The 18,102-nt window shown below is 44.0% G+C and overlaps 1 protein-coding gene across 1 annotated transcript in view; it reads left to right on the top strand.

Moving 5' to 3' along the window:
* itgav (integrin, alpha V) overlaps window positions 1–18,102 on the top strand; it is a 92,600-nt gene that overhangs the window by 58,884 nt on the left and 15,614 nt on the right. Inside the window, exons 13-23 of the mRNA XM_083642108.1 lie at window positions 903–1,032; window positions 1,860–1,957; window positions 5,298–5,391; window positions 5,548–5,593; window positions 7,084–7,191; window positions 7,671–7,726; window positions 8,928–9,082; window positions 12,064–12,201; window positions 13,208–13,275; window positions 14,559–14,703; window positions 17,124–17,216. Of these exons, the coding sequence (XP_083498234.1) occupies window positions 903–1,032; window positions 1,860–1,957; window positions 5,298–5,391; window positions 5,548–5,593; window positions 7,084–7,191; window positions 7,671–7,726; window positions 8,928–9,082; window positions 12,064–12,201; window positions 13,208–13,275; window positions 14,559–14,703; window positions 17,124–17,216 (1,131 nt within the window). The remainder of the gene's footprint in view (window positions 1–902; window positions 1,033–1,859; window positions 1,958–5,297; window positions 5,392–5,547; window positions 5,594–7,083; window positions 7,192–7,670; window positions 7,727–8,927; window positions 9,083–12,063; window positions 12,202–13,207; window positions 13,276–14,558; window positions 14,704–17,123; window positions 17,217–18,102) is intronic.

The following is an 18,102-nucleotide window of genomic DNA, read 5'->3' as shown; positions in this document are numbered from 1 at the left end:
CGGCGAAGTTTAGCTGAGCGTTTTTGCGGCGTTAATTTTTTCGGACCAAGGTCGATTTTTCAGGAATTAGCTTCCGACGTGTACACAACTGTTGCTGTGATTGACAGGTGGGTCAAAATTCACATCGCAATTTCGTGCTGTATATTCACATCGCTCTTGGTGTGTAACAGCCTTTCGTATTTATAGTGATTTTGGAACTTGGAGGTATAAAGTATAATCACAGTAAAAATATATATATCAAAATCATTTTACTGTGCCGTTTCCACAGTTACCAACTAAAATATAAAACATGCCCCCTTGGTCCTTGTACGAGCCACTCAGATTGTGACTGACACTGGACTGTCTGAAATTGACCAATCGGTGGGCGGACGTTCTACAATGACCAGAGAAATTGATCAAAAAGAGAATCTGCACACCAGAGAGCTCCCGTTTGCTGGTTTTTATTGCGTGACGTTTTGAGCCAAAGCTCTTCCTGAGATGCTTTCATGCTTCTACAATGGCCAGCCAATCAGAGCATTGCCTCATTAGCATAAGCTGCTTATGTAAAAAAATATCTTTCCTTGTAGGTGTGAAACAAACACTGGAAGGGGAATAGCTAAAACTATAACTAAGCATTTTTTTATAAAAAAAAACAACTTAACACATTATATATGTATGTATTATAGACACCGGGTAATTATATAAAATTGCTGAAAAAGCTAAAGAAACCCCTTATTTAAAGCTTTCTCAAATTTCAGTACATACTAACCAACACTGGCTGCAGGTTTGTGTGCCTTCTTCATAATCAGTACAACTGAAAAGCTGTGTGTGTGTGTGTGTGTGTGTGTGTGTGTGTGTGTGTGTGTGTGTGTGTGTGTGTGTGTGTGTGTGTGTGTGTGTGTGTGTGTGTGTGTGGTCTCCAGGTAAGTGTGTACCTGGGTCGTGGGGGATTTTCCTTCCACCCCCCTCAGAGGCTGATGGGGTCAGAGGTCTACGCCCGGTACGGTTCTGCCATCGCCGCGCTGGGAGACTTGGACATGGACGGGTACAACGGTGAGATCATATGAATCCAAATTCAAGAGATCACAATGCAAAAACCTGCCAGTCTGTCTGATGTGTCTGGAACATGGATGGTGATATCAACTCCATGTCGTTCTACTGTACTAATCACTAATGAGGCTCCTGACATCACAGTTTCACAACGGTTGATGCTGGAATGGATCGCCTGAGGGACCTAACTCCGCCTCTGACTCTAACCCCAACCAATCATCACTCCCCTTCCCTAAACCCAACCCCTAAACACAACTAATCATCATTCCCCATTCTACCATCGAAGTTCTCCATCCAAATTCTATTATTATCACTTTGTAGCAACATTTTCAAATTGTTGTTTACATTCTAGCAGCCAATGGCATCGCTGGAAAGATCTGTATCTCAGAAATAAATCAACATAATTCCACACAGTCAGACTTTGTTGCCACTGAGCTTTTATTTATGATATTGTGGGAAAGAGAAAAGAGGATTTATCCTTCAAGGACTGATGAAGTATCACATTAATGCATTTGCATGTAAAACAATGTTGTGTTACTTCAACTTTATTGTCCCCGAGGGTACATTTCTTTCTTCTTTCATGAAAAATAAACACCAGAAAGTACATGAGATTTTGCATTAGGCAAATCATAGAATATATCTAAGTCTCTCTCTCCCTCTCTCTCTCTCCCTCCTTCTCTCTCCCTCCTTCTCTCTCTCTCTCTCTCTCTCTCTCTGTCTCTGTCTCTCTCTGTCTGTCTCTCCTTCTCTCTCTCTCTCTCCCTCCCTCTCTCTGTTTCTGTCTCTCTCTGTCTGTCTCTCTATCTCTATTGCTCTCTCTGTCTCTATAGATGTGGCGATCTCTGCTCCATACGGCGGCCCTGAGCATTACGGTTTGGTCTACATCCATAACGGTGGTCCAGGAGGTCCCAACTCTTCTCCTTCCCAGGTAGACATCACAGCTGCTTCATCACCCAACCTGGAAGATGCTGGCTGCTGGCATTCTAACTGCACGTCAACACGGGAATTAAACGTTCTTGTTTAGAGATTTTCTTCAGAGAATCAAATGGAAACTTTAGACATCTCTGTCTGAGAAGTTCCTTTCTCTTGATGAGCACAAGCTCCTTTGCCTCTAGACTCCGCAGTGGCTTCAGAACACACAGATTGTGTATTGGTTCCTTTCTTAACCCAGTTCCTCAGTAACCTGCTTGTGGTGCCTGCATGTAAACTCTGCTCTCTCTCTCTAGCCCCTTTTAGATTGGCCAAAAATCCAATTAATATCCACAAACTACTGGCATTTTCTTCGGTCTAAAAGTTGCCAAGCCGTCCCGTTTAGCCGATAGAGCGCCCCTGCACAGGCGAGGTGTTAATAACCCGCCTCACTTTCAGGGGTGCAGGAAGTGGGGGTGCTTATGGGGCTGCAGCACCTTCTGCTGTTTTGTATTGGAATTGCAATGTCAATTAAAAAAAATTGTTAAAATGTGTTTTTTTTTATATGTTTTATACTGCGATATTTAGGGTTTAGTTGAAGACTATGAGCAAAGCAAAAAGGGTGGAGATGTTCTTTTTGATGTTTGGTTTATTATAATAAGATAATAAAATATTATAATAATAATAAGTTAAGTGTTTCTGCCTGTGTTGCTGTCTGTTGTAGTGTAAAACGACCTAAAGGGTGAGCAGGTGGTGACATGAAAGTGAGTGAGAAAAGGAGAAAATACTGAATAATGACATCACAACAGTATAATCCTAATGTTAATTTAAAATTAGATATTCCTCTAAATATGGCTAAAAATCCAAATGTCCAAAAAACATCCAAAAACAATTTGGCAGCGCCCGCAAGAGTCTCTTCCTTGCAGCACCCCCTACTTAAAAAGAGTTCCAGCGTCCCTGCACCTGTGAACGGCACGCAATATAAATGTTGGCGGTGGTCCAATGCGTTATTTTCTGCCCCTGCTTCTTCTCCTCCTCTGTAATGTATTGCCGCACAATTTTCTGGCGTGATTCAGTGATTCCCACAGGCTGAAATTCGACTTTCTTAACAGTTAATTACTTTAAAATAAATGTCTTTACATTAGGCTCTTTCACACCGGCCTTGAAAGCCGAAAAATGCACGGAAAATAGGATTAGCGCCTCCGATGTGAAAGTCGTGAATGCGCTTTGGTGGACAATTGTTTTACGCCTTTTGTCCCGCGACGGGAGGTAGTAACAGCGCCGGGTTACCTGGCAACCCGCCTCCACTTGAAAGGTCGTTGCAGCGAGCCGGAAAAGGTGCGAATGGTCTCCTCATTCATAAAAGAAATTACAGGGGAAATCACCTCATGTGATCAAGAAAGTGCAGTAGTGAAAGTAAAAAAAGTAGCCTATACAATCATGACTGCAGGGACGCCAGGAGGAATGCTCCGTGCGGTTAGGCTTTATGCTCAAACGATGTTGACATTAGTTAACGTTAAGTAGTCATGTGCATTTATAGCCTATACTATTCCCCCGATGAACGTTATGCAGACTGCAGCTGTTTGATATGCGGGCGGTCGTGTATCGTTCCAATTTTAGTAGGACACCATATCGATCTGCCCGCCCACCATGCGAGTGCACCTATCCTCCCTGCTCAGCGGACTAGGAGGGAAGTCTTGTTGAATGAATTTGTTCATCATACAGTAGCCTAGGCTACACTAACCTATGAAAATATACATTTGGGCTAGGAGGAGCAGGAAATCCCTCCGCTCGCCTTTCAATGCGGGAGCAGGGGATTTCACCTGAAAGTACAGAGCAGCACGGTAATGTGGCCGTGCTGCTTGGCTCGTGTGAAAGCAATTTCTGTGGCGAGGCGGCTGGCTTTACGGGACTCCTAAACGGCAATTTTTGCGCGATCTGTGTATGAAAGAGCCTATTGACAGAATATGCCAACAGAAAAACAGAAAAATCTTGGATGAAACGACATTCAGTGCAGCACTTACTTACGAACCAGTGTCAAGTCAGCCAGAATCTAGTCCCGCTTTGCCAGACTCTCTCCCTGCACCGGGGCCAGACTCTAAAGTGGAAAATATACTTGTGCATCAATGCCCTCGCCGAATGCGCCGAGGGGTGCGCTGCCGCTGGCGAGCCTGTCGGCGTAGCCGGCGTGCAGCTCCTCAAAAATATCACTCGATGCAGCTGACGCGAACAGCACAAGTATAATATAATATACAGTAGATGGGGAGATAACAGGACAGAGTGAAAGCTATTACCAAGTAGGGCTGTGAATCTTCACTGGCCTCACGATTCGATTCGATTACGATTCATCTGTCTTCGATTCGATTCGATTAAACGATGCATCACGATGCATCGCGATGCATCTTAAATCGATGCATCACTTTTTCCGCAATACATGATTTATTTTTTCTCACTTTCTTTTTTCTCACTGTGTGGCTACTTTTAAAATAAAAGTGCATTTGGAATTGCATTGTATTATGATCCATAATTAAAATAAACAACTGCATGTACTTACATTCTATTTTATTTGATTAAAAAAAAAATTTAATAATCGATTTTTGATATTTGTTAATCGATGCAGAATCGTGCACGTCCGCATCGCGATGCATCTTATAATCGATTATTTTTGACACCCCTATTACCAAGTATCTGCACTACATTCTTTGCTTGGGCTAAAAATTCTAGTCATTGAAATCCGAGTGAAATCACACAATTTACTCATTTTGCTGGGGACTCCCCTGCGACCCCTTGTCAAGCTGATGTTCGAGTGTATGGGACTAGTAGCTGTCACCGGCAAGGCTGCAAGTCGAAGCTGACGCACAAGTACCGTATGTTTTCCGCTTAAGTAGGTCATCCGGTTTAGGGCTTTCAAAATAAAACCATTGTTGTACCGTTAACATAAATTTTAATTTTGAGTAATGCTTTATGACCACAATTTAACTCCATATATAATGTTAACATTGCAACAAGTATTTTGATACAAGGTTGGCTGCTTCGTTCGTTGAAATACCTTTTTCTCGTCCAACGTGCATCAGTAAGGCTATTTACGTGTTTAAATTACATTATTTTTTTTACGTTTTAACCGGAAGTTTCCCTTTTGTTTTGGCTGGGGGGAAGAGAGGGGGGAAGAGAGCCCCCGCTGCCGTGGAGAAACTGAACAGCTTTGATCGTGCGTCTAAAAGTTTTAAAAGACGATCACCCCCTGCTGCTTTCCTGGGTAACAAAAAAAACGGTATAAGTGGTGCTTTTGATGTCAAAAAGGTATATATCTCTCTCTCTCTCATTCTCTCTGTCTCTCGCTCTCTGTGTCTCTTCCTCAGGTCCTGCAGGGGAAATGGGCGTCCAGCTACATGCCTGCTAGCTTCGGATACTCTATGACTGGAAACACTGACATAGACCAGAATGGATACCCAGGTATGCAAGCGCGCGCGCACACACACACGCACACGCACACGCACACACACACACACACACACACACACACACACACACTCACACTCACACACACACACAGCGCCACAGCAGGACACATAATGCCGTTGTAAAAGCTAATGTGTGTGTCTCCTACAGATTTAATAGTGGGCGCGTTTGGAGCAGACAAGGCTGTTTTATACAGGTAACCACTCTGTGTGTGTGTGTGTGTGTGTGTGTGTGTGTGTGTGTGTGTGTGCGCGCGCGTGCGTGCAGCCAAATCCGTGCTTACTCATCTACTTGTGTGTTTATACATGAATGCATAAAGTGAATTTGCAGCCCCCCACTGTGCCGAGTTAGAAATAGGAGTGTGTGTGTGTGTGTGTGTGTGTGTGTGTGTGTGTGTGTGTGTGTGTGTGTGTGTGTGTGTGTGTGTGTGTGTGTGTGTGTGTGTGTGTGTGGCAGCAGCAGCAGCAGTGTATTTTAATGAGGCCACCTCTGATATCAAAGAGCTGCAGGTTTCATCAGTGTTCTCCTCCTGGCTGTACACAGCATCGTCAGGTCGACTTTAACCCCTTCAGCCCCGACTGACTGACTGACTGACTGACTGACTGACTGACTGACTGACTGACTGACTGACTGCTGCTTTAATGAGCTGAAAGCTCTGTCAGAAGTGAACGTGCTGCAACATGTTTCAGATGCAGTGTTGCAACTGTGGAGCTTCCTACATGTTTCATTCAGTTCAGTACTGAATGTTCCATGCCGATCTAAATGAGCAAACATTCTTAGGGTTAGGGTTATCCCCCTTCTTTTTCTTTTTTTTTGGGGCAGTGTTGCCTTTATTGTATAGGACAGTAGATAGACAGGAAAGGTGGGGAGAGAGAGGGGATGACATGTGGCAAAGGACCACGGGTCAGATTGTAACCTGGGTTGGCCACGCCAAAGGACTAAGCCTTAAGTGGTACGCGCTCTACCAGGTGAGCCAGCAGGACGCCCCAAATGATTTAAAAATGACAGGAGAAATGACATCAAAACAAAAAACAACAACATAAAAACTAACAAAGAAATGACCAAAACGGGAGGACCCCTTTGAAAATGAGATGGTTCATCTCAAGGGGTTATTCCTAATAAAATCATATCACCTACTTAAAAACTGTCCGAAAATTACATAAAAACGACAACAAATGACATAAAAACTAACAAAACATTATACTAAACTGACAAAAATGATTAGAAAATTTACAAAAACTAACAAAAATGACATAAGAACTGACAAGAAAATCACAAACAAAATAAAATCACAAATACATTACAAACTAGCCTACACATGTGAACTATGTGACTTGGGATCATTTACAGTGTGGCTCATTTACAGTGTGACTAAAAATGAGAGGGTGTCAGACTTGAGTCTTTTCAAAGTCTTCTAGTGTATGGTACTAACTATGAGAGGGTGTCAGACTTGAGTCTTTTCAAAGTCTTCTAGTGTATGGTACTAACTAGGCATTCATTGAAAATAAACAGAAGGAAGGGGAAAAAATCACTAAAAGTGCTTCAGTTGGACGATCAACTGTTCTCCAAGCTCTCTTTCTGCCTGTCGTCTGTCAAATGAAAGTCGTAAAGAATTGAAGCTTTCCACTTGTGACTGTGTGTGTGTGTGTGTGTGTGTGTGTGTGTGTGTGTGTGTGTGTGTATCAGGGCCCGCCCAGTGATCATTGTGAACGCGACGCTGGACATCACGCCTCAGATCATCAACTCTGAAGACAAGAAATGCAACCTACCAGGAACCAGCACTGCTGTGTCCTGGTGTGTACACACACACACACTTTTTTTTTTACATTGCTTTATATATTTTCATATTTTACACATATATCTTCATATCATACACGTTTAATTGATTTCTTGTCCGCATAGCCTACATTTAATATATTTCCAAAAAAAAATTATTCATATATTTTTTTTACTCAACATGGTTATAGTGTTGTGATGTATTTTACACTGTGTTCAATGCCTCCCATTTGCTCTGTTCTAATTTAGATCCTTTTTCAAAGCCGTATCTTATTTTTTGCCGCAGCAGCGACCCAGTGTCCTCACAGAGATCAATCAAGTTTCACCTGATCAGATCAGGTCTATAACGCTGATGTGTGTCAGCTAACGGTCTGTCTGTTTCACCTGATCAGATCAGATCTATAACGCTGATGTGTGTCAGCTGTCTGTCTGTTTCACCTGATCAGATCAGGTCTATAACGCTGATGTGTGTCAGCTAACTGTCTGTCTGTTTTCAGTTTTAAGGTGAAGTACTGCCTGAAGGCCAGTGGCAGAGGAGCTCCAGCCTCCCTCAGTAAGTTGTGTGCGTGCGTGCGTGCGTGCGTGCGGTGTGTTCTCTCACACACAGCCGGTCTGATTTTGACGAGACATGGACTGGAGTGATGAAGCCTCTCTGCACTGTGATTCAGCTTATAAAGAAATATGAATCCAAATGCAAGATATCACAATGCAAAAAGCTGTCTGGTGTGTCAGGAACATGAATGTGAGATCAGCTCCATGTTATTCTGCTGACGTAATCACTAATGAGACTCTTGACCATCAAAGCTCTCACAAGCTCTCCATCCAAATGATATTATTGTGGCTTTGTAAAAAAATTTAATTGTTGTTTACATTCTAGCAGCCAGTGGCATCACTGGAAAGATTTGAGTCTCAGAAATAAACAGAATTCAGTTGGTGCAGAGAGGGGGTTGGTTGGGGACGTATATCTAACGTACTGTACGTACTGTATATACGTAGACTTCGACCAAGATCAGCCAATAGCAATATCTAATTGCAATAGCCGGGTTTCAACCAGTAGAGGGCAGTCGCTATGCATATTTATACTGCAACACAATACCGGTATGTATAAGTCAAATTTTTTGCACTAAAGTGTCAAGATTTGGACCTGAAGCCATCAATAACACTTAATTCCCATACATTGTTTTTCAGCTGGAAAAAAGTGGTTTGGGGGTGTAGTTACTCTTTAAGAATCCATGTTACTCTTCCATTTGTGAATACGTGTTTGTGAAGAAATTCAAGAAAATTGTCCCGTCCCATAGCTGCTGAGTGTTCCAGCTGCATGGCACACACACACACACACACACACACACACACACACACACACACACACACACACACGCACACACAGCTAGCTCCTGGGGTCCATCCGGTGATGACTGTGTGTGTGTGTGTGTGTGTGGGGTAATAGTTACCAGGTTGTGCAGCTGTAACACCAACTCATTAGCTCTTCCTTTCCTTCTCTGCTTTCCTTTCCTTTCCTTTCCTGTCGTCTTCCTCTTATCTTTTCCTTTTACCTTCCTCTCCTCTTCTGCCTTTTTCTCTCCCCCGTTCTCTGCCCTTCTCTCCTTTCTACTCATTTCCATTTCTCCTCCTCTTCTTTTCTCCCTGTAAATGCCTCTACTCCCATTTTTTCCTTTCATTAACCCCTTCCTCCTCCTCCTCCTCCTCCTCCTCAAATCATAACCTCTATCTTCTTCTTACCCACAATCCCGCAGGTTTCCGTGTGGAGCTGCTCCTGGACCGGCTGAAGCACAAGGAGGCGACAAAGCGCGTGCTGTTCCTGCACAGCCGCACCTTCCAGTACGCCAAGAACATGACGGTGGCCAACGGCCGGGGGCCGGCCTGCGAGGAGCAGGACGCCTACCTGAGGGTGAGCACGAGGAGGAGGAGGGTCGCTGCCTGCTGCCTGCTGCCTGGGACGGGACCAGGCAGCAGGCAGCAGGCGCTCTTCAAGATCTACTTTCAAAAGCCTTCATTTCATGGCTCATTCAAAACAACATATTCAAAAGTAACTAAAGCCCAAAACCCAAATCTGTGTAACGCCTGATACACCTGAAGGAAAACAAGCCCGGGTCCTGTGCAGAGTGCAGACCAAGCGGCAACCCCCGGGGCTGAAAAATGAAGTGCCAAAAACTGCAGTTCCTTGAATAGCCACTTGAGGCTTGCTGTAAAAGTGAGTCAATGCCCATAGACACCCATGTTAAAAATGCCTCACTTTACAGCAGAAACTAGAGGGCACTCGGTAGAGTGCATACCACCGCCGTGGCATGTCACCATTGCCACGCCCCCTTTTGCCCAGTGGGCGTGGAAAGTTAATCAGTTCTAAGTTGGCCAATGACCAAGCTTTCTGTCAAGTTTTGTGCAAATCCGTTCAGAGCTTTTTGAAATATCCTGCAGACAGTCAGACAGATAGACAGACAAAGAGACAGACAGACACACAAAGAGACAGACAGACAGACACACAAAGAGACAGACAGACACACAAAGAGACAGACAGACACACAAAGAGAAAGAGACAGACAGACAGACAAAGAGACAGACAAACAGACAGACAGACACACAAAGAGACAGACAGACACACAAAGAGAAAGAGACAGACAGACAGACAAAGAGACAGACAAACACACAAAGAGACAGACAGACACACAAAGAGACAGACAGACACACAAAGAGACAGACAGACAGAGAAAGAGACAGACAGACAGACAAAGAGACAGATAGACAAAGAGACGGACAGACAGACAAAGAGACAGACAGACACACAAAGAGACAGACAGACAGAGAAAGAGACAGACAGACAAAGAGACAGACAGACAGCCAAAGAGACAGACAGACAGAGAAAGAGACAGACAGACAAAGAGACAGACAGACAAAGAGACAGACAGACAGACAAAGAGACAGACAGACAGAGAAAGAGACAGACAGACAAAGAGACAGACAGACAAAGAGACAGACAGACAGACAAAGAGACAGACAGACAGCCAAAGAGACAGACAGACAAAGAGACAGACAGACAAAGAGACAGACAGACAGACAAAGAGACAGACAGACAGAGAAAGAGACAGACAGACAAAGAGACAGATAGACAAAGAGACAGACAGACAGAGAAAGAGACAGACAGACAAAGAGACAGATAGACAAAGAGACAGACAGACAGAGAAAGAGACAGACAGACAAAGAGACAGATAGACAAAGAGACAGACAGACAGACAGACAGGGGTGAAAACATAACCTCCCGCCAACTCTGTTGGCCAGGACTTTGCCAGCTCCGTGGCGGAGGTAATAAAAATGTTTACAGCCTGGTTTTGATCTATAGCTAATTTCCCATTGATGCGATACGAGCCCTGTGGCCGCATACCTAAGATGTGTTAAGTGCAAGTTGAAATGTTGTAAAAGCAGAGAATGTAGAAATGTAGAATGTAGAAACTAGTGGTGAACACGGAGACGATGGTCTGACCGGAACAAAGAGAAAGCAGAGGGAGAGAGCCTGGTGGAGTTGGGACGACTGGACGTTTCCAGATCAGTTTCTGATTTCATTTCTACTGCAGAGTCTGTTTCAGGGATTCCGTTAGGGTTTTTCTAAACGGCCAATGGAGCCGGCAACATTCCAGAATTCCGGCCATATAGAATATTTAGTCACAATGTATTGAAAAAAATAGATGCAATCATTTCTTAAATACATAACATATTATTGTATATTATTAGCAAACAAAGTCTTAATTAAAAAAAAATGTGTTGGCGTTTATTTTCAAAATAATTATCTAACTATTGACTGTGGTCTGCGCTTGCGAGTGCAAAGGGAGCGAGCCGCACACCGATTAATTAATTCGGTTCGGGTTTGAATTTACAGGCCCATTAAGATTAAAGAGCAATAAAACACAAAAAACAAATGCTATGATCCAATCATCCAACAAATGTATTTTATTATAGTGAATGAACCCTTCACAAACTTTGTGAACTGAACAGTTTGTCATATTCCCGTTTAATTAGGCAGAGGGATGTCTGCGCTGACATTTCGGTCTCTTGTGTCAAGCCAAAGCGCTGTCGGCCGCGGGATGCTGCAGTGTGCGGCTTTTGCATGGCGCGTTACAGTTAAAGAGCGTCTGCTGTATTTTTTCCCTATTTCCCTTTCACCAAACGCTCAACATAAAAGCTGGGCGAAAAAAAAAAGTCTATTTAAGTTGGAGCCTATGCAACATCACTTAGGCTATAGGTCACACAATATTAGGCTATTTTATATAAGGATTTTTTTTGTGTGGCACATTTCCAACCGCCTACTTGAGCCGGCGATTTGACACAACTTTTAATCATGGAAGTTGGAAACCCTCATTAGTGTTTTGCTTGCACCTGTGTTTACCCTGCCTTTTCGACACAAAATGGCCCCCCGTGAGAAGGGTCTATTATGCAGATGGGAAGCCTTGACCTTGTCTGAATGTTTAACTGTGCCGACAGCTCTGCAGGTTATTCCAGCCACTTCCGTGTCAGAATGAGGTGTTATGCATAAGCACTGTCCATCTGCTTATTACTGAGATTACAATGATACAAAGTGCTGTGGGTTGAAAATCAGCAAAGCCTTCCTTTTAAGCAGGAAACCCGAACCAAAGAACCAAAAGAAACTCTCTCTCTCTCTCTCTCTCTCTCTCTCTGTCTCTTTCTCTCTCTATCTCTCTCTCTCTCTCTCTCTCTCTCTCTGTCTCTTTCTCTCTCTCTCTCTCTCTCTCTCTCTCTCTCTGTCTCTTTCTCTCTCTCTCTCTCTCTCTCTCTCTCTCTCTCTCTCTCTGACTCTCTCTCTCTCTCTCTGACTGACTCTCTCTCTCTCTCTCTCTCTCTCTCTCTCTCTCTCTCTCTCAGGACGATCGTGACTTTCGGGATAAGATCACACCCATCTCTGTGGTGATGGAGTACAGTCTGGACTACCAGCTGGCAGCAGATAAGACCGGCCTGCTGCCCATCCTGGACATGAGCGCTCCCTCTAATGTCACCAAGCAGGTATGAGAGTGTGTGTGTGTGTGTGTGTGTGTGTGTGTGTGTGTGTGTGAGAGAGAGAGTCTAATAGTGGCCGGTAGTTAATTAAATAATGGCTTGGTGCCATAAGGACAAAAAACATCGGTGGATACCAGTAAACTCCTGGTGCTTGTTATACCTATAATGTAACTGTAGTTTGTAGTAACATACAAGTGCCACAAGATGGCAGGAGACACATTTGAAGTACCATATGGGACAGGGACCCATTGGTGGATTATTATCGGTAATGCATTTCAGTAACAAACAAACAAAAATGTCTAACAAACCCCAACAGAAGCAGATCAGAAAAGAAGGAGGCTTTGTACTAAAATATGAGCAAATATACAGAGAGAATTTGAATTTGAATGGCCTGTCTCTAATATAAGCCTGCTTCCAATAAAGGCCGGGTACCCTCTGCCTTTGAGATAAATAAAGGCCAATAGATAGAGATTAATTGTTATTATTAAGGTGTCACACTGTTGCATTGCTAAATGGTGAATGGATTGTCACTTTTTTATTTTTTGTTTTCTCTCACTATTTTTTTGTCTCTTTCCTGTTTTCCATCTTTCTTACCTTCTTTTATTTTCTCTTTTATTTCTCTGTTCCTCTCTTGCTTTCTTTCCTGCTTTCCTTTTCATCTGCCTTTTGTGCCCCTCCCTCCCTGCCTCCCTCCCTCCCTGCCTGCATGCCTGCCTGCCTCCCTCCCTCCCTCCCTGCCTGCCTGCCTGCCTGCCTCCCTCCCTCTCTCTCTCCCTCCCTGCCTGCCTGCCTCCCTCCCTCCCTGCCTGCCTGCCTGCCTGCCTCCCTCCCTCCCTGCCTGCCTCCCTCCCTCTCTCTCTCCCTCCCTGCCTGCCTGCCTGTCTGCCTCCCTCCCTCCCTGCCTGCCTGCCTCCCTCCCTCCCTCCCTGCCTGCCTGCCTCCCTCCCTCCCTGCCTCCCTCCCTCTCTCCCTCCCTCCCTCCCTCCTTCCCTCCCTGCCTCCCTCCCTCCAGGCTCACATCCTGCTGGACTGTGGAGACGACAACATCTGTAAACCTGACCTGAGGCTGTCTGTTAAGAGGTAGAGAGCAGCTTCTTCCATACTCATCACCTCTTATATGTAAATATAGACAGAGAGACAGAGTTTTCTGAATCGGCTCTTACTTCAGGTTCCTCTGATTCAGGTCAAAACCACATTCATACTGAGCATCCAATAGCTACTTTCATTGGAGACTAGTTGCAAGGCTATATACGAGGTGACCCCAAATAGTTGATGATTCAATGAATTCAATTCATTGGAGGGAGCCTGATTCCACTGCCAATCTCACAGTCGAATAGTCGCAAAATGTGGTTATGAAACAATCATCTTTCTCTCTCTCTGTCTCTCTCTCTCTCTCAAAAAAACTTTACTAAACTAACTAACTAAACTAAACTTTACCACTATTCCTTCAGAAGTTGTAGCTGTCATAGACTGTATTGCATAGTTGATTGCTCTATTGCTGACAAAAATGTGTTATTGTAAGTCGCTTTGGATAAAAGCGTCTGCCAAATGACATAATGTAAATGTAAATGTAAATGAAACAAGGATCATTCCATTCCGGCTATATGGGGGTGTTGAATGTTTGATTTTACATAGAATTGCTTGGTTTCTCCCAATAGATTGTGATATATAGCCTATTATTTTGGTATAGGTATCAGCTTATTAATACCATAAAACCAAGTCCTAATTAAACAAATGAATCAAACAAGCTCATGCCAATGGATTTTCTGATTGCCAAATAGTCTTATTTAAAAAAGGAAGAGAAAAAAGAATAGTTGAATATTCGTATTGAACAGCCAAATCTGATTCGACTGACAGAATTCTGAGTCGAAGACAGCCCTACTATATACAGTACTAGGTTTTATCTAGTCTTGTTATATTCAAATCCAATTACTTTTGCTTTCCCAGAAAATCACCGCGACAGCCTAAACGCACTACCCCCATTCAAATAAACCAATAAAACCATCACTGCTTCTTTAATAGACGCTTAACTGTAAAAGATGGAATATTATTGTATACCGGAGAGGCGTTTTACAGTAGACCTGCTCCTGCCAGGTGGGCAGCGAGCCAGTGATAAAACACTGAAGAGGACTTTGAGTTCCGGTCCTGCTTGGAGTCAGCGTGTACATATATGACCGTGTCGTCCACGTACATTTGGACTCTCACATCTGTGCAGATGTGGGGGAGGTCATTTATGTACACACCGAAGAAGACAGGACCCAGGACCCAGGACTCTCAACAAAGAAAGACGACCATGTTGAAGTGAGCAGCTCTTCCTCCTGAAAGGTAGAAACATGGTTTCTCTCTGCCTCTCTCTGCTCCAGTGACCGGCAACAGATCTACATCGGCGATGACAACGCCTTGACGCTGGAGGTGAGCGCCGAGAACCGAGGAGAGGGAGCGTACGAGGCCGAGCTGCACGTCTATCCCCCCCCACAGGCCGACTTCACCGGGGTGGTCCGCGGCCAGGTACACACACACACACACACACACACACACACACACACACACACACACACATATTGGGCTGGGCAATATGGTTGAAATCAATATCATGATAATCATAAGGATCTTTCTCGATATCGATATCACAATATGGTTCATGTGTGCAAAACCGCATTAAATAAACAAATGCATGTTCCTCTCATTAAACCGAATGGCAATGTTACTATAGGTGTGATGTTAAACAAAACAGAAATATTCAAATAATATTCCTACCATACCTCATTTTATGAGTAAAATTTGCTTGTCATCAATTTAGACAGCAGAAATGTGTGTCACGATATTAAAATATCTTCATGTCATCATCACGATGTGAATCCACTCAATGATGATAAACAATAACACTGAATTATCACCCAGCGCAACACACACTGGATCTCACTGATGGAATATAATGTAGAGCAGGGGTTTTCCAAAGTCTGAGAGTGTGGGCCTCCCTTCAGACAAAGCTTGCGGGACAAAGCACCCCCCCCCCCCACCCACCTCCCAGCTTACTTGCTTAGTGTAGCTTTGCTAAATTCCAGGATGCCTACGGGATCATGAATGTTATTTGATCCCATAGACACTCAACAATTTAGACAAGATAGCCTGATATTGCTGTTTGACATACTTCAGATTAAACAAAATCTGTCTGAAGGCATACATTTATTTATTTCTGACTCTGGGAAAGTGGGAAAAACAATAAAATTCACCTAAACTACTGTATCTCTGAAATATCTCTTTAATCAAATCACACACATTTAGGCTTTTCTACGTGATCTCCTTTTGATAACCGATATCTTTTCACTTCCATTCATTCTGTAAATTTGAATCTCGGTAAGTCTGAATGGCTTCTACTGTATGTTGTAAGGAATTAATGTTTTGTTTTTGTTTTGCTATAAAAAAAAATATATATATATAAAGGAAAATGTTACTTACACCCCTCTCAGGCTTGTTATTTAAGTTATGGTTGTATTTCAATGTTGTATTATGACATTTATTATAACGGGCTCTGTCTGGTCCATCTTTATGGCTGGGACACCAGAAGCGTATCCGACGCGGAAGCCTCACCTCGCGGAGTCAGTTTCATTTCGGCATCTTTGTTAAAGGAGAATTTCGGGTTTTTTTTAACCTGGAGCCCTCTCCTCACATTAATTATTATCTGACGACTCACCCAGTGTTCTCCGCAGCGATTTGGAGCGTCGTAGGCGTTGTGATCGAAATAGTACTCCAAGCCAGTCCTTGGATGCGCTCCGTAGGCGGCCACATGGCAGCGTGCTGTTCCTCCATGTAAATAGACAGTTTTCTTCCCGTTTTCGACCCATATCGTCATTATATATATATATAAAGAGACATCAGACTGCCAATCTCCCCCGGGCTATTTCCAGCGGTATTTACAGGGATCCCATTTCCTCCTTTCGGGTCAGTGTCACCAACTCTCGTCAAGTCAGTCCACAGCATCCACAGGCCAGCCGGCAGGAAAGTCTCGCGGGACTTGACGAGATATATATATATTATATATCAATGGTTGTGACCAGCGTGGAGCAAAACAGAGCGAGGCGCGGAGCAAAACGGAGCGCTTCTGGTGTGAATAGCCAGGCTCGTGCTCGACGCTTCCGTGACGCGCTGCTCCGGAGACACTTCTGGTGTGTCCCAGCCGTTAGCCTGTAACCTATGGAACTGGACTTTATTGTTGAATGTTCTGGTTGTATTTAATTACATTACATTACATTACGTCATTTGGCAGACGCTTTTATCCAAAGCGACTTACAATAACACATTTTCTGTCAGCAATAGAGCAATCAACTATGGAGCACAGTCTATGACAACTACAACTTCTGAAGGAACAGTGGTACAAGTTTAGGTTAGTGGTACAAGGTTGGTTAGTTTTTTTTTTAATAAGGAAAGAGAGAGAACGAAGTTAGATCAAGAAGGGCCCAGATGGAGCCTGAAAAGGTGAGTCTTTAGTCTTTTCCGAAAGATCGGCAGTGATTCAGCAGTCCTGACCGAAGGTGGAAGCTCGTTCCACCATTGAGGTGCCAGGGACGAGAAGAGTCGAGATCGGGATGAGCGACTTTTGAGTCCCCGTAGAGAAGGAGGGGCGAGGCGACCTGCACTGGTGGAGGAGCGAAGGGAGCGCTGAGAGGTTTGGAACCTGACCATGGATTGCAGGTACAGGGGAGCTGACTGGTGTACTGCCCTGTAGGCCAGTACCAGTGTCTTGAATTTGATGCGGGCCGAGATGGGAAGCCAGTGGAGCTCCTGGAAGAGGGGAGTGACGTGAGAGAATTTGGGTTGGTTGAATACCAGACGGGCTGCAGCGTTCTGAATGAGCTGAAGCGGTCGGATGTCGGTGGCAGGTAGGCCGGCACTACGTATTTAATGTTATCAAGTGTTGTCTCTAACAGGATCTGAACAGACTGTCCTGTGCCTATAAGAAGGAGAACCAGACCAGGGTGGTGGTATGCGACCTGGGAAACCCCATGAAGGGAGGAACCAAGGTTAGTAACTAGTGAGTGCTACCATACTGACTGGTGTCTAGACCCAATCACGATGTTTGTTTACACTAACATCCAGGTAGACAACACCTCTGGCTGCGTCACGTACATACAATTTAATGGAGTCGAGCAAACGGAGGCGGGGAACAAGTGAGATAAAGAGAAAATGCTTCCGTCTAAAATGCAATGTTTCATGCTCATAGCTCATTAATTAACAACACTTTCACTAACGTTAGTTTGGAGAACTAATTTACCTGTTGGGCCACAGAATAAAAACAACAGCTTGAGTTCACCCAATATTAGCATTAGTTTGACCGGCGGTGTAGCAGAAGCAAACGTCAGAGAGGTCGGACCACCGTGTTTAAGTAGGTTTTATATTTTTAACCTTACAATTACGGCTGAGATATGATATCTCCACAATTCAAATCAATCGGCAGGTGTCTACCCGGTGACTTTTGTTGTTAAAGTGACGTCGCGGTGATTCGGTCTATACTACTGCTGTACCAACTGGCATTTAGCACAGTACTAGTGTACTACATCATATCCAGTGAAAAGAGGGACCGCGGTTACTTAGTACCCTAAATATAGTAGCCTACTAACTAGTCACTCCAGTAGAAACCCTGCAGGGAGGAACCAGGGGCTGATGACTATGAACTGTTTACTCCTGTGCCAACCAGGCAGGTTCCCACTGTCATGTGAGAACATAGAACTCTGGTCTTGGTCATTTTCATATTTGAATTTCAGTTGAAGGATTCCATGTTTGACTGTTTCAGCCTCTTGGTCTTATAAAACATGAAACATGCATGAAAACAAGTTCCTGAAGAATTTGGACAGTTTGACGATACAACGTTTTCACACAGGGCTTTACTGCTACACCACTGCACTCGTT

The sequence above is a fragment of the Poromitra crassiceps genome (assembly GCF_964638095.1).
Source record: "Poromitra crassiceps genome assembly, chromosome: 8".
Taxonomy (NCBI): domain Eukaryota; kingdom Metazoa; phylum Chordata; class Actinopteri; order Beryciformes; family Melamphaidae; genus Poromitra; species Poromitra crassiceps.
The sequence above is the reverse complement of the archived record's forward strand: the minus strand, read 5'-3'. Positions and strand labels throughout refer to the sequence as shown.